At 52.3% G+C, this 20,430-nt stretch overlaps 7 protein-coding genes across 7 annotated transcripts; 3 read left to right on the top strand and 4 right to left on the bottom strand.

Annotated features, from left to right (window-relative positions):
- Positions 1-44: 44 nt before the first annotated feature.
- Positions 45-1,311, top strand: AYO21_03403 (hypothetical protein; the record flags this gene model as incomplete). The annotated part of the gene is made up of 2 exons (XM_022653377.1): positions 45-154; positions 213-1,311. 2 exons carry the CDS (start codon positions 45-47, stop codon positions 1,309-1,311), a joined length of 1,209 nt encoding a protein of 402 aa, XP_022514187.1.
- A 437-nt stretch (positions 1,312-1,748) lies between these two features.
- AYO21_03402 (hypothetical protein) lies at positions 1,749-5,727 on the top strand (the record flags this gene model as incomplete). Its single annotated transcript, XM_022653376.1, has 4 exons — positions 1,749-2,052; positions 2,165-2,292; positions 3,683-4,220; positions 4,298-5,727. The coding sequence occupies 4 exons, from the start codon at positions 1,749-1,751 to the stop codon at positions 5,725-5,727; spliced, it is 2,400 nt and encodes a 799-aa protein (XP_022514186.1).
- Positions 5,728-6,176: 449 nt separating this feature from the next.
- Positions 6,177-7,205, bottom strand: AYO21_03401 (hypothetical protein; the record flags this gene model as incomplete). Its single annotated transcript, XM_022653375.1, has 1 exon — positions 6,177-7,205. The coding sequence occupies one exon, from the start codon at positions 7,203-7,205 to the stop codon at positions 6,177-6,179; it is 1,029 nt and encodes a 342-aa protein (XP_022514185.1).
- Positions 7,206-7,879: 674 nt separating this feature from the next.
- On the bottom strand, positions 7,880-8,233 carry AYO21_03400 (hypothetical protein; the record flags this gene model as incomplete). The annotated part of the gene is made up of 1 exon (XM_022653374.1): positions 7,880-8,233. One exon carries the CDS (start codon positions 8,231-8,233, stop codon positions 7,880-7,882), a length of 354 nt encoding a protein of 117 aa, XP_022514184.1.
- Positions 8,234-9,581: 1,348 nt separating this feature from the next.
- AYO21_03399 (hypothetical protein) lies at positions 9,582-11,560 on the top strand (the record flags this gene model as incomplete). Its single annotated transcript, XM_022653373.1, has 5 exons — positions 9,582-9,897; positions 9,945-10,106; positions 10,157-10,987; positions 11,047-11,153; positions 11,213-11,560. The coding sequence occupies 5 exons, from the start codon at positions 9,582-9,584 to the stop codon at positions 11,558-11,560; spliced, it is 1,764 nt and encodes a 587-aa protein (XP_022514183.1).
- A 1,085-nt stretch (positions 11,561-12,645) lies between these two features.
- AYO21_03398 (hypothetical protein) lies at positions 12,646-14,009 on the bottom strand (the record flags this gene model as incomplete). Its single annotated transcript, XM_022653372.1, has 3 exons — positions 12,646-13,260; positions 13,385-13,697; positions 13,894-14,009. The coding sequence occupies 3 exons, from the start codon at positions 14,007-14,009 to the stop codon at positions 12,646-12,648; spliced, it is 1,044 nt and encodes a 347-aa protein (XP_022514182.1).
- Positions 14,010-14,499: 490 nt separating this feature from the next.
- AYO21_03397 (hypothetical protein) lies at positions 14,500-19,462 on the bottom strand (the record flags this gene model as incomplete). Its single annotated transcript, XM_022653371.1, has 10 exons — positions 14,500-15,186; positions 15,242-15,487; positions 15,536-16,027; positions 16,081-16,600; positions 16,657-17,255; positions 18,334-18,459; positions 18,556-18,871; positions 18,926-19,174; positions 19,231-19,359; positions 19,431-19,462. 10 exons carry the CDS (start codon positions 19,460-19,462, stop codon positions 14,500-14,502), a joined length of 3,396 nt encoding a protein of 1,131 aa, XP_022514181.1.
- Between the last annotated feature and the right edge of the window lie 968 nt (positions 19,463-20,430).

Raw genomic sequence — 20,430 nt, 5'->3', positions numbered from 1 at the left:
CCCTTGCGAACCTTAGGGTCGGGTCGCGTGCTCAATTACCAGAAATGGTCGCTACGGTGAAAACAGTCAATGGCCTCTCCAGCCTCGCTTCAGGCATAGGACGTGTTTCTAAGAGGCTTATTGCTTCTTATGTACTTGACTGGATTCTTATTCTGTAAGAACCGACGTTGGGAGACACATGTTTAGTACGAAGAAGTTAACGATTGCTCTAGGGGAACAGCTGCAGTAGGCGGCGCCTTTTCCAAGATCCACGGAAACAAACGCCCCTTCTCGCTTCAAGATCTAGACATCTCCTATCCTTACCATGAGGATACTGTCACAGTTCCAGTCCTCATCGTCGTTGCCATCGTCGCACCCGGCGTCATCACTGCCGCCATCTCTTTGCTTTTCATCCCCGGACCGACCGCCCATCGATCAACCCCCAAGGCGTTGCTCTGGCGCCGAAAACTCTGGGAGTGGAACGCAGCATGGATGGGCCTTGGTGTTGCCCTTGCAGGAGCATTCGTCATCACCGAAGGCCTGAAAGATTTGGCTGGGAAACCCCGGCCGTTTTTGCTTGCTGTGTGCGATCCAGACTTGAGTCCTGAGGCCATCCGCAGACACCGTGTGGGTGGACTGGGGACCTCGTTAGATTCGGCCACGCCGATCCTGGTCGATTGGCATATCTGTCGCACCACCGACCAGAGCAAATTGCGGAATGCCTTTGCGAGTTGGCCGTCGGGGCATTCGAGCTTCAGCTGGGCGGGCATGCTCTATCTCACCTTTTTCATCTGCGCCAAATTCGCTGTTCAAATCCCTTTTTTGTCACCAAGTTCCGAAAGTGCGCGACAGATGTCGGCATTTGATGAAGAGGAGGAACTAGGCAAAAGCTCTATAACTACCTCCTCTTCCCACCAGCGGGCTCTTCCTCCTCGCAACCAAGCAGCAGCGCCCCCCATATATCTGCTCATCATTGCATTCATTCCCATCGCCGTTGCCATGTTCATCTCAGTGTCGCGGTACTTCGATAATCGTCACGCAGGGTTCGACATCATTTCGGGCTCCGTGCTCGGTATTTTCACCGCGTGGTTGGGGTTTCGATGGTATCATCTGCCAATTCAGGGAGGAAGTGGATGGGCTTGGGGAGCAAGAAGTCGCGATCGAGCATTCTGGTTGGGCGTAGGGCGTGCGGGATACGTAGGCGACGAAGGCTGGGAGGCTGCGAAGCTGACTGCGCACAACCGAGGTCTGGAAGCTGGTCAACAGGTCACCACGGGTGGGCTGCCTGATCAGCAGGATGCGACGGAAACCGTTGTGGCAAACAGAGTTTAGGAAATAGAAGATGAAACCCGAATAACAACTGCATTTGCTCCAGAGGAGCACTTTTGATGAAATTGCAGCTGAGACATCATCACTAGGCACGTGTTGACAAGGTCGATGGCGATGACAGAATGACTTCAACACGATGTCTGCCAAGTGGTCCCAGACTCTAACAAAGACAAGCTTGATGTCTGTAAGAATCGTTTAATGTAAAGTTGATCGCGTGGGACAATTGAGCGACACGAGGCGACATGAAGATGAAAAGTCAAACTCAAGGTTGGACGGCGTGGCGGCTCAGAACCTTCGGGTTTCAACAATATTGGAGGGGGAAGGGACTGTGATGATTTCATCACCAAGACACGTCAACATATAGAGGATAACTAACAATAAGAAACTTGGGACATCTTGATTCCCCATCCCTCTTTCATGCCTTCAAAAGAGCCACTAAGATGTCGACCTCGTCAGACCGCGACACTAAGAAACCATCGCTACCCAAGTTCGAGCCACTCCCGCCGACCAATTTCCTCAATCGACTCATCAACCGCATCCTCGCCCCGCTGTTCTACCTCGTCTTCACCCTGGTGACCAGCATCATCATTGTACCAGTCTATGTTATGATCGATAGCTTCAGGCACGGCCGCAACAGGTCCGGCGGCGAGCGTCTCGCGAGGGACGAGTCCGGTCGGTACCCAGACCAGCCGGACAGGACCAATAAAGTCTCGAGCTTCCTGCGCGAGTACGGGCGGAGTTATGGTGGGAGGAGGAAGTCTGACAGGGTGGAACAGTGATCTGAAGAGAAGATCAATCTGTCCTTTGCTAACAGGCGTCCTTTGAGGAATATACAGACACTCTTGGTTCCCTCCAGTCATGATCTTTGTGCCAGCTACGGTCGATACGAGTGTTATCCTTGTTGCTCGCGAGTTGGAGATATATTTGACGGTGCCGATGATCTCGAAACTTACTCGAGGAACTTCCCGTCGTCGACAGCATGAGGTAAGCAACCCTGGATGGTGCTGCCACGAGCGTGATATTAAGGGCGCTTGTCCCCTGTTAGGAGTTGTGCTGAGAATACGCTGAAACCCAACGAATATCACAGCGAGCCTCGAATGTTTGGGGGCAGAAACTCCATGGGCGAATAGAGGAGGCGCAGCCACTCTCCTCTACTGCACGAAAACAGGATATCTATCGAAAGACTTACTAGAGACAGCTTCCCCAGTCCAGCCCTCTGGGCGAGCTATATTCAACGTAAGATCTCATGTCGGCGCTACACAAATGCGTCAAAACGAGTCTTGCTTTACTGCCTAAAAGATGGATCTGTGAGCAAGTCGCAAGCATCACAACCATTCATACCGAATTGCTGGGTATCTCAACTCTCGACGCGAGGCCCTCGTCCGCACACCATCGTTATTGGCTACAAGGTGCAGGGCAACATGGATAGAGCTGGCGATGGCGATGGCTTCTGCCTACTTGGTACGAAACCCTGCACGCGGCTCGACTCTGGTGGCCCCGTGGGGGCGAAGCACAAGGGTGTCGCGAACAGGACTTTTCGCTCTCGCAATAATACAGCTCGAATGCCCTTTAAACTTATCAAGCTTTACTCGGTGGCTCGACAAAGAACCTTACTAGGACTGCATTGCTCCGCCTCTCACAAGCTGTCCGCCTCACCCGACCTCTGCAGATGACCCTGCACAACAAACGGGTTGGCTGCATGTTTGATTCGCGACGTTCTGGAGGACGTGCAGAACGCGAGGCAAACTAAGCCGACTAGCCTTCCCGCTCCAAAGTCCTGAGCCTCATTTGCGGCACAGAATCAACCCAGGGGTGGTTTCAAGCGTGGTTGTCACTTTCACATCTACCAACTATAGGCCAGAAGAAGCGATCTTTCAGGCGAACAACAACCGCTACTCCTCCTACTTACGCAAATGTTTCGCAGCAACAGGGAATCTCGCCTGATTTTGGCCATGTCTATCATAGTGCATTGCATGGGTTTCTTCCCACAGCCCGCGACCGTTCCGCCGAATGGCGAATGGTTACGAAGAGCCTGGTCGACTGGCGTACCAGCCAGTGGCCATGTGTAACCTCTATTTACTCTCACAGATCAAAGTTAGGTGTTGGGCCTATTCGCTTCATATCTTTACTCTATATTCTGTCCTTCACAAAGGCGCCGTCAACTTCTGGGAGCGTCTGGTCTACCGTGTCATATGGAGAGCCAAACCAGAAGTCCGACGTTGACACAGTCAAAACCACCGCAGCTAGAACTTGAAGAAACCGAAACCCTTTCGTCTGACTTTGCTGGCAATAATGAAGCGAAAACCTCTTTCTTGGGGAGTGAAGGTGGGTTTGTCAAGTACAACATCTTGGGTTGCGGCCCTCCTGTCGACAGCTGGTAACGAGTCCTCTGTTAGCCGAACGAACTCTCGAGAACGAAGAAGATCACAAGCAACCTACCTTTGGCAGCTATGGCCTCTTGAACAAGACCGGAAGAGAACGACATGGAATTGTCAGCCCATGGAGAGCGGGCAACAAAGCTCGGATCCCGCTCCTCAGCCTGTGCTGCCTGATCATCATGTTAGCAATTCTCGCTGTCATGGTTATCATTCTGCTCGTTTCAGATGGCAAAGATGTTGAGTCGTGGGGTGCTACGACTATGCATATTGGCCATCGTTACCATTACTGGCAGGTCAGCGTCAGTGCCTGGCTTGCCCTGGCCAATTTCCTCCTCTCGAAGACCCTCGCCGTCATGTTTGCCGAGGCCGTCGCGGTTTCGTGGTGGGTGGACGCCATCCGTGGCCAGACTTTGAAGAGACTTCATTTCCGTTGGGCCGTTGGCAACTCTATACACGTGGTTGCATTCCATTGGAGACTATGGGGCTGGATATGCGTTGGGAGTCTAGCATTTACCATCTTTGCTGGGCTAGAAGGTAACGGTCCTCTCTCACGGCCTTCTGTTATCGTCCCAACAGCCCTAGCGGGTTTGTCTAGCTGACGAGGAATACAGTGGTGCTACAACAAGCCAGTTCTTCGACCACAGTTTTGTCAGAGATCCTCCGGAACATGACTTCAGAGCTTCCTAGTGCTCTTCCTGCTGGATTCTCCGGCGTGGTGGCGGCAACTGGCCACGATACCTTTGGCGTGGTTTATTTCACGCCACCCTTCATTCAAGTCCTTCAAGATTACAAGGTCCAGGCGCCTGTCGCACTCGACCTGCAAGGCTGTGGCTCTACTTCCAACGTATCATGTGTCGCGCGACTACCCGGACTGGGCTTCCAGTATACCTGCAACGCGACCCGGAGTTCGCTGCTGAACCCTCTATCGGCGGATTCCAATGGTACTGTTCATCAACCGCCCAACACGGTTTTTCAGGTCAACGTCACCACTGGGATTCATTGGGAAATTGGACTCAGCACGCTCTGGCAGGACAAGAAAGGGTATGTGGGTGAAACGGTTACAAATCGACAATGCACTCTTTTGCCTGCCATGGTGGAGTACATGGTCAATGTCACGCAGGGAGTGGCAACACTACAGCAACCTACATCTACCATAAACTGGACAATTTCCCCCACGGATCCCTACGAGCAGAATATTGCCGTCGACAAAGTTTTGGATTTGCTCCCTATCCCAGACCATGACCAGACACTGATACACACCTGGGAAAGTCAGAACGACCCTACATCTGGTCAGCACAGCACGCTGGGAGGTATCGCGCTGGCATTTTCCAGCCTTTTCGGCTCGAGTATCGTGATCAAGAGCGACGTCACCAACTTTGGGTCCGATGTTGCCGTGACGGGATCCTTTGCCGCGCCCTACGCGATCTTCGAGCACGGCACAGGCAGCATTGATCTGGCACTGAACAACACCTACGCGTCCCCAATGAGCGCCTTGCTTTCGAACATGAGGGACATCATGTTCCGCAGCTCCGTGGCCGTCGCGACGCAAAAGGTGGGCGACTACATGTTCCCGAACGCGTCGGCGCTGGACGTGCAGACGTCGACTGTGCCCGTCCACAACGTCACCACCGTGGGCCAATACCAAATCTACCACACGGTGTACCGGACCAACCGCACCATCCTCGGCGTCGCGGTCGGCCTCATGCTGTTGGCCATCCTGGCCATCCTGCCGCTCTACGACGGCTACTGGCTGCTCGGTAGGAAGATCAGCCTGTCGCCCTTCGAGGTGGCCAAGGCGCTGCACTACTCGACCGTGGTCGACGAGCGAACCGGCACCAGAGTGCCCTACAGCGTCCTCGACGTCGACGACGGGGAGAGGCCCGAACCGGTACCGCAGTCCGGCTCGAACCTGTCCGCCGACGAACTGGTCAAGATCCTGGGTTCCCGCAAAGTACGCTACGGCGAGGTCGCGCCTAATATTCTGGGGCTGGGCCTGGTCGAGTATACCGACCCAGCCAAGGCGGGAAGACTCTACGATTGATTTTCAGGGTTGGATATGGCGTGGTGTGGCCGTACATGTATAATGATTTCGCCGTTCACACGGTGGCCCTTAGTAAAACAAAAACTCTTGATTTAGTTGTTGGTTTTCCCACGACCGCTAAGCTAAGCTAGGATATTATATTCCGTTCTATTACGCATAAATCAATCATCTTATTGTGTGGATTAGACACCTCACTCATTGTGTGTGTGTGTGTGCGTGTGTGTGTGTGTGTTACCACGAAGCTACGTCAAGAGAAACCAAAAAGGGGTGTTGGGGCAGACAGAACTACTTTTATTCTTTTATCCAGCATTATCACTTTTGATGGGAACGGCCGCGGTATTGGACATTTCATTACTGGACAAAGAACACGACGACCACGAAGAAGAAAGAAAAGAAGAAGAAGAGGAGGGAGGCAGAAGAGATTATCATTACTACTCTCGAGCCATGACTCAATGAGCCACACCATTGGTGCCGTTGACGCCGTTGACGCCATTCTTCTTGCCCTCGACGCCATCATAGTCAATGGCAAAGCTGTAGGTATCGTCGTAGTGCATGTCCCAGTACAGATCCCAGATCTTTGCGGTGAGGGGCCCGACCTTGCCGTCCTGGACGGGGACGCCGTCGAGGGAGGTGATGGGCATGATGCCGCCGGCGGTGGTGCACATGAACATCTCGTCGCAGTGGTAGGCCAGCTCGACAGGGACAAAGTCCAGGCGGACCTCGAGGCCGAGCTTGTTGGCCACGTCGAAGACGCTCTTGCGCGTCACGCCCTCGAGAACTCCCCGTGCGGGCGTGTACAGGACCCGGTCCTTGATCAGCACGATGTTGAAGCCCGAGCCCTCGGTGATGTTGCCGTCGCCGTCGGTCAGGAAGGGGTAGTCGGCGCTCCGGTCGTTGGCCTCGAGCATGGCCCTCGTCAGATCTCCCCACTGCAGATTCTTCACCGTCGGGTCCATGCAGCCTGGGGGCGTCCGGCGCACTGTCCTTGCGATAATCGCGCTGCCCGAGCCGTGCAGCTGCATCTCAGGCTCCATGACCCAGAGGTACGGCGTAATAAAGAGGTACAGGCTATTCGTCAAGTCCTCAGGGTTCCGCGTGCCCCGAACGCCCTTCAGGCCACGTGTGACGATCAATTCGACGAAAGCGTCGCGAATGCCAGACTTGGCGACCATGTCGCACAGGATCCGTTTGACCTCGTCCCGTGGGACGGGCAGTTTCAACCGCATCTTCGCGCAACTCTTTTCCAGCCGCGACAAGTGGTCGTCCAGGCGGAAGAAGCGGCCATCCCAGACGGACGGCACGTCGTAGGTCAAGTCGCTGTGAAGGAAGCCCTGATCCATCAATGGGATGCGTGCCTCGTTGATCGGGTACAATTGGCCTTCGACCCATGCTACGCCCTGGGCGAGCGGGTTGGTCGACTTTTCCAGGAGAGCCTTGCGGGCCTCGTAGGCACCAAAGACTTTGGCCATGGACGTCATTTTGATGATGAATATTCTGTTTTTAACTATCCTGTGTATTTCTGAATGAGTTTTGAGTCGAGATGAGCAAGAGTGTATTGCATTGACAGCGAGGGGTAAACAGCCTGACCCTTATATGGGATATGGGGAAGTTATCGTGCGGATCTCCGCCTTAGTTGACATTGTAGAAACCAATCATGTGGCCAGGTCTTGCCTGCCTGTTGAGGTAATTCCTGAAGAGGCAATCAAAGAACTACTGGGCATCCTTTGATCTTCATGCCTGAGACTTGGGTGGGGGGTGATAGTGAAGCATAAGAGGGGTGAGGGACATGACAGTGACGGTAGGTATCTGGTGTTTGACATTGCACCCCATTGAGGACCACTGCTGGACACACATTGACCCTCTGTTCCACTTCGTCGGTGATTTTCGCCTGGTCTGTGATCAGCAGCAGAGAGAAAACTGGAGAAAAGGAGTCCTTGCGGTGAGTGTACCGGTATCCTCTGCCGTGAACAAGGCTGACTTGGATAATCTGCTCTATTTTTGTGCGACAATTGCAGCTGGATACCGATGTATGAAGCAGTATACAAGCATCCAGATATTTAGTATCTGTCCGGTCCCTGTAACAGAGACTCGTAAGGATGGCAAAAAGTAAACCTAACCGCTCAACAAACTCAGCCGCAGTAACCACAGCAAATCAAATAGTAGCATATGGAGCACGCGCAGCAGTCTTGCGCATCCCAGCCACCTCAAAGCTGTACACTCGTTCCTGCTTGAGAGTTTGTATTGCGTCGTCCAGTGTCTGGTGAGCAGTGGAATCTGTGGTAGATGATGATATTGTCTGGGTGTCGCAATGGGCGGATTTCAAAGCAGATAGCTCGATACGCAGAGGCTTTGGGGGCTGGTAAGGAGTCTTCACGTAGGAGTCTGAGCTTGAAAGTTCACTTTTTCTTGGTGGTTTGGAGACAGGCTTCCGACCTGCCACAGTATTCCACTGTAGATAGTGTTCCCGTTTCACTTCTGCAGGGCCATAGCCTTCGGATAGAGCCATCTCCACGTGGTTGGCTGAATGAAAGGGAAGGAGAAATTCAATTAGGTTGCAGGGTTGATCTCAGGATAAAGACGAGACTGATCAAGTTCAGGTAGTGTGGTATTGGAACAGCAAAATGATATGCGTAGGCGTCATCGCAAGGTATATGCACTGTATTTGGTGACATGGTTAGGGAGTGAAACGCGCTCTCGCGATGTATTACGCTGAGCTGGTGACTGCCTGGCCATAAATCAGCGAAGATGAGTGATGTCCTTACCACGGATATTGAGGTGTTGTCGCCGTTTAGGGGTGACAGATACATCGTTGTCTCTCAGTATGCATCTAGCGGGAAGCGGCAGAGAGATTCATTTGCAGAGCGCAGTCTCGATATCTTTGGCTTCTGAATATTTCTGGGTGATACAGGGAGCGAGCAACTCAGCTGCCATTGCAAGTCTTGATTGCGTGTTTCAGGCCGAACCACAATATTGGGGATGAGGGAAACAAAGATAGACGCAGTGGAATGTTGCTGATCCCTGGCATGCCGCGCGTACCTGACAATCAGAATAAGCTTAATTACTGTACTCGGTAGTCAGCCAGTTACCGTAGGTCCGCAGCTACCTAGTCACAGGCGACCAGCAGTGCTTGTAGTTAAGCAACAAAGTGGTGACCTCACCGAGAACTCCCCAAGCTCCCCCACTGGTGCCCACAGTTTAGTTAAACCTGCAAGCTAGCAGATCACCCAAGAGCTTGTTCCCATGCCGAGCTCCGACTAGCCACAAGGCCTACGAGTCGGGTGAGTCCCTCACAACCCCGCCAACGCCAGACCACTCACTAGTCCTCGTGTTCAACGTCAGTCTCCGATGTGTTGACTATGCCTCTTGATCCCCTTTACACCACTCGTACCAGTCAACTCACAGCAATGACTCGGTCACTAAAGCTTCTCAGATCTGTCACGATGCTCCCTCCGACAGTGGAAATGACATTCGGCCACAGTCGACAGACATGTGGCAGAGATTTGGCCTGTTCCTCCGTGAGCAAGTTGATTTGGTGGACTGCTAAATCGACACACCTCGACCGACCGACAGATCATGCATGCTAAAATGGTGGCTTACTGCAGGGATGGAGCGACGCATGGCCAGTGCATTGAACATGGTGATAGGTGCGTCACTACCTCCTGCTATAAGACAATCTGGCACCTGCCTCCAGGTAATGACAGTTGCTCTTCTTCCTCTCCAGCTGCTGACAGACTTTGCTGTGTAGTAGCAGCATCATTTTCTATATTGTCCGCCTCAGCATCTACATGGCACATTGAGTCTAGCTCGAGATTTTTCTATAAATACTGCAAGTATCCTTACAGCCTCGCAGTCTCATGGCACCAATGTGCTGCCGCCTCTTCCTCTTCGTGCTCGCCTTTGCCGTCGTGGCCTCCAGCCATGGCACCCAGGGCAGCACAAGGCTAGAGTCTGCGCGGAAACCTAACTTTGTCTTCATCATGACCGATGACCAAGATCTACACCTCAATTCCATGCAATACATGCCAAATGTTATGGACCTGATTGCAAAAGAAGGGACTACGTACCAAAACCACTTCTGCACGGTCTCCCAATGCTGCCCCTCGAGAGTCTCATTGTTGACTGGCAAACTTGCTCATAACACTAATGTCACGGATATTGTCCCTCCCTATGGTCTGTGTACTATCGACAGTCTCAAGTTATGGCGCTGATTGTTTCAGGTGGCTATCCCAAGTTCGTCCAACAAGGCCTCAACAACGACTACCTCCCGGTATGGCTGCAGCGGGCGGGGTACAACACTTACTACACAGGCAAACTAATGAATGCTCATTCTACTTCGAACTGGAATAACCCATTCCCTGGAGGGTGGAATGGCACGGCTTGTGAGGCTTCATATCGGTTCGTTTTGAATGACATTGTTGACTGCTTATAGTCTTGATCGACCCAGGGACTTACAACTACTACAACGCCACGTTCCAGACCAACAAAGACCCTCCTGTGAGCACTCCCGGTCAATACAACACAGATGAAGTCGCCCAAAATGCTCTGAATATGCTTGACCAAGCTCAAGCTGCAGGAGAGCCCTTCTTCCTTGGTGTCGCCCCAATCGCACCACATTGTCAGACCATCTTCAATCCGACGACGGCCATCCCGGGCTTTCTTCCACCCATCCCGGCGCCTCGTCATGAGAATTTATTCCCCGGTGTCAAGATTCCACGGGGTCCCAACTTCAATCCCGATATACCCAGCGGAGCAAGCTGGATCACGCACTTACCCCAACTCAACAGCACTGAAATCAACTATTTTGATAACTTTTATCGCTTACGCCTGCAAGTGTTGCAAGCTGTCGATGAGATGATTCCGGCCATCATTGACCGCCTGACAAAGTACGGTCTACTTGACAATACCTACGTTATATATACCTCTGACAATGGCTATCACATGGGCAATCATCGCATGCAGCCAGGAAAATATTGCGCTTACGAGGAGGACATCAACATTCCATTTTATATTCGCGGACCGAGTGTACCCAGAGGTAAAACTGTTAATCTTGTGACAACTCATACAGACATCGCTCCCACACTGTTTCAGTTGGCTGGAATCCCACTACGAAGCGATTTCGATGGCTTGCCCATGCCGGTTCCCGACGATGCCCAGAAAATTCGCCGCAATGTTCCTACCCTCGATCATACAATGGTCGAGTATTGGGGAACAGGTGGGTTTGAAGGAGCCTTTGGATTGCAGGGCGTCAACGGAAGCTTCAGTCAGTGTGCTTCGACACAAGAATCTCCAGAAGAAAGCACTGCTAACATTGGCATTCAGCTCAGTTTCCCAATAATACCTACAAATCGATGCGCGTTATAACCGATGAGTATAACCTGCAATACACAGTCTGGTGCACAAACGAACACGAGTTGTACGACATGACGGTATACCTTTCTCTCCGTTTATGTTCATGTGGATTTAGGATCAACTAACAAAAATTCAGCGTGATCCCTCGCAAATGAACAATCTGCTGGGACCCAGCGAATCAGTCAATGCTACTCTCCTGGACAGCCCTTTAAATCGACCCCTTTCCCAAGTCCACCCTCGTCTCGATGCCCTCCTCATGGTCCTCAAGTCCTGCAAAGGCATTGAATGCACCCACCCATGGAAGATTCTTCACCCTGACGGCAATGTCAATAACTTGGTTGATGCCTTGAACACCGAGTATGATGAATTCTACGCGGGTCAACCCAAAGTGGGATTTGAGAAATGTTCCTTAGGATATCTGATTCAAAGCGAAGGGCCGCAGACACCCAATTACTACGGGGCAAATATGGCCGCGTGGACTTGAGGGTAGCGGGTAAGATTCAAGGACGGAATACGAAAGGCGCAGCGCAATTCAGACTATGCAACCGGATGCGAGAAACCTCTGTGCTACATGCACAAAAACGACGTTTCCGATGTTGCGAAAAAGCCTTGAGCCCATGGAGGCAGATGATTATACAAGGGTGCATGTGGAGAAAGCACCAATTGGAGCAAACTCGCGTGCAGAGAAGTGCCCAGCTGTCCAACTCTGGCGGAGATTGTTGGAGAGAGAAATTCGACTGGAAACAGTTTTGTATTCAGCTAGCACCCTCTTAGCAGTGCAGCCTCAATGCGAGGTAGGTGAGGGCACGAGAGAGGCCAGTGAAGCTGGCTGTGGCTCGTGATGGTCTGTTGTTGGGGCCTTGATACTTGCCCCCTGTGCCAAGTTTGACCTATACAAGACCGATCTTGAGCTAGAAAGCTCAGGTGCTTCATATCCAAGGCAATCCAATCTTGAGAGGGACAGTAAACAAAGTCGCTAGATTCATATAGATGAGATCGAATGTAATTGACAAGACATCACACCCAAACATCCACACACACATACATACAGACTCGTTCGAACTAGTCAGACACCTGACATGGTAACTTGACTAGGTCTCTCGGGCAATCAGTGTGATCGTAATGATGATAGAGACAGCGCTGTTTGGCAACACATACAGAAGAATGAACATTGTCACAGTTGTGGCAGCTTCGAGGAGTATTTCCCACCTACCACCGGAGAGAGAGAAGACTATGCATGCACTTTTGCCATATACCGTGTGCCTTGGCCTCACAGGTGATCTTTGAAGCGGTGCGGGCTTTGGTTCTCTTTCTGAGTCGCTAGTTCGGACGGGAGGAATCTCTGGATATCGAGACAAAAGTAGGGGTTCTGTTCATGTAGGCGGCCAGGGTGGTGATTTGTTTCACACGGCCGCAGTCCTCTCCGTTTGGGGCTGGTATGCTTTTCCTGAGCAAGTTGGGATCAGACGGGATGTGAATAATCCCCGTATCCCGTACGCATGCACACAGGTTCTGTGTGTGCCGGGTTCTCGATCTGGACAACACCGACAAAGGTGTGGAAGAGGTGTCTCAAATCGACGGGCCTCCAGCGGCTCCGACAATCTTCAAACTCGACTTCCCCTGCCGGGAGTCCTCGATCTGGGTGTACGCCAACCAATAGCGGTTCGGGTGCCATTCGACGGCGGGGATGCCGCTGGTGCCCGTGGCGATGGTGTGGACGACGTCGCCGGTCTCGGCGTGGTAGATGTCGAAGCCGGAGCTGAGGCCCTCGCCGCCGCCGGAGCCCATCTCCTCGCTCGCGCCGACCAGGTACCGGCCGTCCCACGACCAGCTGAGGCCCTTGATGGCGCCCGAGCTGGCGTTGGACACGGTCCGTCGGCACACCCACTCGGTCGTGTCCCACAGCGAGATCATGGCGTCCGAGCCCCCGACCGCGACGTACTTCCCCGTCGGACAGTAGGCGATGGCCGTGCACGACGACGTGTGTGCCGAGACGGTGTGCAGCACCGCAAAGGACGGGTAGTCGAGGATCTTGACCGAACCGTCGCCCTGTGTGATCAGCAGGTCCGAGGGTGGGTATGCGTTCGAAAAGGTCGTCTGGTTCGTTTGTTGGTTCTGCTTGAGGCGCGAGAGGATCTGTGGGGAGGACGGGATCGCTGTCGAGATGGGAATGAGGACGTCGCCCTGTGGCCGAAGAAAAACGGCAAAGAGATGGGGTTTCAGCTCCCTCCTCGCTATAATTTTTTTTTCTTTTCGGGGTTCCTTTTCTTTTTTCTGAGGGTATTTTTTCTTTTCTGTTTCCACGCACCTTGGTCCCCGCAAGAAGCACGCTCCCATCAGCGCTCCAGCTCAGGGTAAAAGGCTCGCCGCCAACGTCGAGTTTACTGACGCAGCTTTTGGACCGGGTGTCCCAGAACCGCACGGTGCCGTCCGAGGAGCAGCTGGCCAGCTCGAATTCGCGGACCGGGTTGAACAGGACCTTCTCGACGGCGTGGCCGTGGCCTCGCAGCTCGATCTGGCTGCGCGGGCTGGTGCGCTCGGGGTTCCAGATCCGCACCGTCTTGTCGTTGGCCCCGGTGGCGATCAGCCCGCCAGAGGCGTTCCATGAGATGGTGCGGTGGCTTTGACGATAGAAACATCAGCCAATATGTTGCACGCAGACACATACACACGCGCTCGCGCGGGCGGGGGCGGAGAGAGAGGGGAATAGGAGGGGACTCGGGGTTTTCATCGTGGGAGACAGGATGATGATAATGATGTTGGGTGTGTCGAATGCATGTTTTCTCTTCATGCAGACAAAGACGGGTATGTACATACATGGTCGGTATGGCTGTCCGAGTGGCCGGGTCGGTGTACTGCTGCGTCTTGAGGAGGCTGAACTGAGCCCCAAACTTGTCGCGTCCCAGGTGCTTGCGCTGGCTCACGGGCGCCATACCACCCCAAGAGCACAAGTGGAACTATAGAAAAGAAAATGAAAATAGAGAAAGGTGGTGTTGGTTGTAAACAAAATCGTGACTCGACCACGGGTCTCTCTGTTCGCCAGCGCAGTTGGAGAGAGTTTTGTGGGGTTTCGTTTAAGACGCTTCCCTTTTCCTAAAATGGACAAGGGCTTTTGATAATAGACCTCGCTGGTGTCGCTGATGTCTTCAACCACCTGCTACAACCCTCTTCAGCTTCTAAAGCTAGCGCGTAGGGTATTATCATAGTCGGTTCGTAACATTACCAAGAGTGATAGCTGAACGGCAGCTGTACGCCCTTGCAAACTTCAAGCTTTGTCTATATCTTAGTTCACTCCGCCACGTCCCTCGGTAGATAAGAGTTGGGATTTCGCGTATGGCTCTTGGGTATCACATTTTTATAACTGGCAGCCATGGATCGTACATCGCACCCTGTAGGCGCACATCAATACTCATAAATTCAAGCTCACTGTGGCTGCGGCGTCGAACCGGCCCATGCAAACATCCATTCATTCCCATCTGGCATTCCTTCCGTTGCCCAGAGCGGGTCGGCCATAGGAGTCAGTCCTGTAGGGCCAGGGGTCATCCCGGTAGAGCCAAAGTTCATACTGCTTTGCTGTGGTGATGCATCCTGCCCAGACTGAGTTGATATATTCATGGTCCACGAAGACTGCGCGCCACCTGGAAACACATAGCCCGGGGAAGGTTGCCCTTGCCCACTGCTCGTAGTGTTTCCGCTGCTGGATAAATTCGGCGGCGAAGTGTACGACGTATGCGATGAGTTCGGGTTGGACAACGTTGAAGGCGTTGGGTGATTAGAATGCGGCCGTGAGCCATTCCCATCCTGGTGCGAGGTATCTGGCGAAGTGTCTGTTCCCACCGACTGGATTGGAAAGCCATAACTATTCTCCAATCCATCGCCTGCTGGGGGGATTGTCTGGCCCATCTGTGAATTGGTGCCCAACCCTTCCGTCGCATATAAACTTGGGTAGCTGCTGGTCGCGGAGGCAGCATTGGCATCCCCGGGCCAAGGGGGTTGTATGCCCTGGGTGTTGGCCCCTTGGACTGCTCCAACTGTTTCTCGTCCTTGAGTCTCTCGAATTTCGAAGAGAGGAGAACATTTCAAAGCATCCGTGTTAGCAGGACTTTCACCCTATATCCAAGTCAGCGTTTTTGCCGCATTGTAGAAAAACCATGGGCAGACTGACCGGTGGGCGATGCCCGAATTTCCATCGCGAATAGCTGGTTGGGATATCCAAGCCACTACCTTCGAGGTCAACATCGAGCTGCACTAAGAACGACTCAGTGAGAGGATTCTTGGTTTTCAGGACTTGCATCGCGGCAAGTAGAAAGTGCAGGGAGGATTTGACTGCAGCATCTTCTCGTCTCGACTTGAGATATTGCACAAACACTCGAGCAGCAACATATAGACAGAACGCGAGGAAAGGATTCATCTGGAACCAAATTAGTATTTAGACACGCTGACGAGCACTCTAACGAACCATCGACATGTCCATGTGACTGATCATTTTCATGACGTTCGTGATTTGGTCCGCTGCGACGATACATCGACGTTTGGATTCGGCACTGATCTGGGCTGGCAATCGATTTTTATCAGCTTTGAATATGGCTGCTTGATGCAAACATATAGTAGCTGTATGGATATTCATGTTGAGAAAGACGGTATTCGGATCGTTGAGGCCTGCTGGCAGGCGGAGAGGTGGAGGGAGTGACAAAGCTGTGTTGAGAAGAATATTGTCCAAAGACCGATGGCGCTTCCAGAATCCACCGTTCAAATCATGGTCATTGTCTTGTTCCGACGGTCGATGGAGATGGGTAAGGTTTCTCCCGAATATTGTTGACAAAAGAATGACACCGCCAAATGAAGACAGCGAAGACGCCCCATCACCATTCAGGATATCGGATAATTGCAGTGTAGGCTCTGGTTGACATTTATTAAAGGCTTCCTCGCTAGCCGGTAGATTTGTGAGAATCTGCAGGGGAATTCCATTAGCTGCCTGACAGGTCACATGTTCGGGACACATACGTCTCTCTCGTCAATGACCATTGGCCAGCCAGTACCGATGCTGGCGTATCTGTCCTGACAGTACGCCATCCAGAAGGTGCGCCGTCGTTCTTCGCGATCGGTCCAGTCTCGAGGAGGTGGCAATGTTTGTTTCACGTCAAGACCAACACGATCCTGTCGATGTAGACCCATCATTTGCGCGAGTCGTGCAGCTCTGCCGATGCTCATCCACGCCCTCGGGAAGTACATTACCCGAAACTCGTAGCAGGCAAGCAATGTCCAGCACTGAGAATGAGCGATTGTGATCATTCCCTCACCGTGTCCTCTCATCTCGTCCATTTCTGCGTACTTCCGAGCCCTGGCGTAAAAGTGTTCGGTGTATGCTGAATATTTGGAGGTGATGGCACAAGCATGGGTCCACATAGCATATCTTAGGCACACCGCGGGGCGCATATGAGGCGCGAGGTCCATTGAAGCCAGAAAACGGCCTTTGTGGATCATGGGCAAGGACGGATGGATTTTGTCGAAATATATCTCATTCCTAGAGCAGTCAGCATCCGCAAAAGACCTAGAGGCTGGACTCGAGATCAGCCATACATCTCATCTATCACCTCTCGTGCGGGTAAAGCTTCTTCAAGACCAAGACCTATCATCTCCCAAGAGAAATCGTCGTTGGAGTTCATGGTGAAATCCGGCATCCCGGTCAGAGTCGGATCAGTAAACCTATTGTCTGCCATCATTCCAGACATCGAAGTATCGAGACCATCGCGGATATCTAGAGGAGGTATAGGGGCAAATGAGTCCGCTGCTGGTGTGGGCTGGGTCGTGTGGGTGGTGGCTTCATTCGTCGCATCTCTTGTTTCCAGCAAGTTTTCAACTTGCTTGAGTCGTGCTTCCAGAAGTTTGACATATCCTCTCTTGGGACCGCTCTTTTTCCGTTCTTCGGAGTATTCACAGTGGTGATTTAAGCGCGAACATGTCCCGCAGCTCGGTTTGTTTGAGTCACATTTCAGTTTCCTTTTGCGACACAATATGCAGGCAATCCTCTTTGGTCGAGGGATGGCATCATTCGCCGCCCCTGTCGACTGTTCGCTCTCCCCATTTGTTCCACCCATATCCGGCTCTTCAATATTTCCCGACGTCATTCCCAGCTCCCAAAGAAGTTGTGCTTTGAATCCAAGGAGCAGCGCAACCTCCTTCGGCGGCGATCAATTAGAATTTACCCCGCGAGGGAGGGCCAACACATTCATGAAGATGTTGAGGAAGGAAATGGAGGTACGGCGGAATGGAGTTTGGGACAGGTTGTTCAGACAGTGGGAGCGGGAAACAGCGGTGGAGAGAAGTAGACTGCTGGTGAAGGAGGTCCAGCGGATAGTGGCAAGTTTGGGGGGAGAGAAATTTCCAGTTTGTCTGACTGCAAATAGCATGCGATGTAGTGTTCAGCTCAAAGATCCCAATCACGCAAAGCGAAACACCAGAGGGATTTGACGTCGTCGCTCACTCAAGGTCGAGGGCTTGGTACCAGCCAGACTCTCCAGGCAGAACTGTTTCGCATAGCGTACGGGGGAGCGGCGGCTTGAAGTCTAACGAGATACGACTGCAATACGAGCGGTCGAAGCCAGGAGTCATCGGACAGTGAGATTACTTCTTGCAGCTTAGTGATCTGATTACATAAGACGTTTCTCGGGTTCATTCCCAAAAGCGTCAATTCGGTTTAGTTGCGGATTCCCCCGCGTCGCTCAGTTATTCATCTCCTACTGGTGCTGCCACCCTACGTATAGTTACGTCCGTAATGCGGACGAATCGTAGCCCAAAATATATAATGCCGAGCCCCAGAAACGCTGTGGCATCAGATTCCTGGAAATGCGGTTACGTCAAAGAGATTTTTCAATAAACACTGCCCCGCGAGGATGTAGACCTTTCTCCTCTTAACGCCAAAAAGAATTCACCCCTCGAGAGGGGTGTGAGCTTGGTTGCGCAAAGAATCTCTTACCACGGCAAAGACGAGGGTCTCTCCGTGTCTATACCTGAATCTAATGCTCCGTGATATATTGTGCAACATTTCTCTCTCTTTCAACCCAATTTCCCGTGCTCGAATCACCGCGCGTTGCTTTCCCAACGCCGCAGCAGGTTTCTTTCGCAGACTTCCAGGCTCGGTGGATCGTTGCTTCTCCAGAGTTTCGAGGAACAACACAACTAATGGGAAGGAACATCGCCGCCATCGCCCTCCTCGTTGAAGAAGACCTTGATGGGCAACCACGAATCGCCGCATACCTTGAAGCGAGTCTTGATGTTGCTCAAAGTATCCATCTCCTCTTGTGACAATTCCCAACCGTCCAGTTGGAAGTTTGCCTCAATGCGAGACTTGGTAACAGATTTCGGAATGACGCTGGTGCCTCTCTGTTTTGGAAGAAAAGTGTCAGTACATTGAAACAGCATATTTTGGAGTTGTTGTGAGAGACCATCGAGGACATGTGTCTCGTGAACTCTACGCACCTGAAGCCCCCACATCAACAGCACCTGCTGAGGAGTTTTGCCGTGTGCATCCGCAATTTTTTGGAGAGTCTGGTCGTGGGCTAGAGGTGAGTCCGTCGAGCCCAAGCACGAGTATGCGGTGACGTGAATTCCCTTCTCTTTGCAGTACGCCAGAGTCTTTGGTGAAGGCATGTTAGGGTGAAGTTCAATCTGATTGACAGCAGGCACAATCTTCGTCGAGGGCGCATTCAGAAGCTTCTCGAGGTTGGAGATGACAAAGTTGGACACTCCGATATTTCGAACTTTGCCAGTGCCAACGAGTTTCTGCATCTCGCGCCTGTTCGGAGATTAGCATGGACTGCGTTTAAACAAAGTCTCTAAAATCGCCCACCAAGTGTCAATGAAGTTCCAGTCATCATAGTGTTTCTTCAAATCCTCCGGCACAGTGGAGCTGGGCCAGTGCATGAGGTAGAGATCGACATAGTCCGTCTTCAGATCTCTCAAAGAGGACTCGATACCTTCGTTGACACGCTTGTGCCAGGGATTGTCGAGCTTGGTCGTGATCCAGATCTCTTCGCGGGGAACGCCGGAGTCGATGATCCCCTGACCGACTTCTGCTTCGTTACCGTATGCAAGAGCGCTGAAACGAGTTAGGATACGACGCTGCCTACGGTCAGGCAGAAGAAGGCTTCTTACGTGTCGATGTGGCGGTAGCCAATTTGCAGAGCGTTTTTGACGGCCTCGCGAACTTCGTTGGGTTTGGACTGCCAGGTACCGAGTCCAACGCCGGGCATCTTCGCACCAGTGTTCAACGTGAACACGGTCCTGACAGGCAGGTGTTAGCAGCCGCCACTCTGGGATCGGGATGGGCAAGTGTCGATTGGGAGTTTTCTCACTTTGTGCCCTTTCCTGATTGTGAAGTCGTCATCGTGCGGAGTAATCGAAGATTCAAAAGCGTAGGGGTTAAGAAGTGATTTGACGCAAACTGGAAACTTGCGACAAAAGGAGGAATCCTCGACCCTTTAAAGGAAGAAACAGAGAGGCAAAACAATGACATGCGACTCGGACGCAGAAACCCGAAAATTGCCTTTGCGGATCATTGGGATGGATATATAGTTGCAGCTATATTCCGGTGGGCAATCTTCGCATTGAAAGATTTGGAGGTGGGGCAATCAACCTTTGCGATGCAACAACAGCTACGCAATAATCAGAACCACGAGGGGCACGGCTCAATCGTCGCACCTGGTGACCCGAACCGTTATTGGCGGGTTATGGAGCCTGACCTCCATATGCAGTTGAAACGGAGGACTGGGAATATTCTAGATCAAATTTGTTTGCCGTCATTTAGGCTGAAATGATCGACTGGGTCAAAGGATGGGGATAAATATCAAGAGGATAATTCATGTCCACATGCGCCCGGAAGTCTCGTAGCATACTCGTATCTCATCCTGGCACGGAGCAGGGATCCCCACTACGAGGGGCGAGGCTCGGAATGAACTTGGAGCGACGTTATGTAGCCATGCAGCCATGGCAGGCACCGCGTTGTGAAGAGTAAACGAGGAGGAGAAAAGGGTCCAGATCTTGGTGAAGATTGAGATCGAGGGCCATGTCCGGGCCGCATGCCCAGGCGAGGGAGAGTGAAGGGAAGGAGAGGCGAGTGTGCAGAGGAAACTCGTGGGGTGGTGGCAGGTGGCATTCCTCCTCCACAAAACTCGGGCTCTAACGTGTCGTGCAAAGTGAACCCAGTGAGTCTAGTAAATAACCGCTACCCGGACGCTTTTGCGATTATTATTGTCCATTTTGACATTATTCATGACGGAGGAAACCCGCACAAATCTCACTCGGCCCTGACCCACGGCCAGACACTCGCCCTTGGCCTCGACGAATTAGCCCCCG

Source organism: Fonsecaea monophora (assembly GCF_001642475.1).
Source record: "Fonsecaea monophora strain CBS 269.37 chromosome Unknown Scaff17, whole genome shotgun sequence".
Taxonomy (NCBI): Eukaryota; Fungi; Ascomycota; class Eurotiomycetes; order Chaetothyriales; family Herpotrichiellaceae; genus Fonsecaea; species Fonsecaea monophora.
This window is presented reverse-complemented; position numbering and strand designations above follow the sequence as displayed.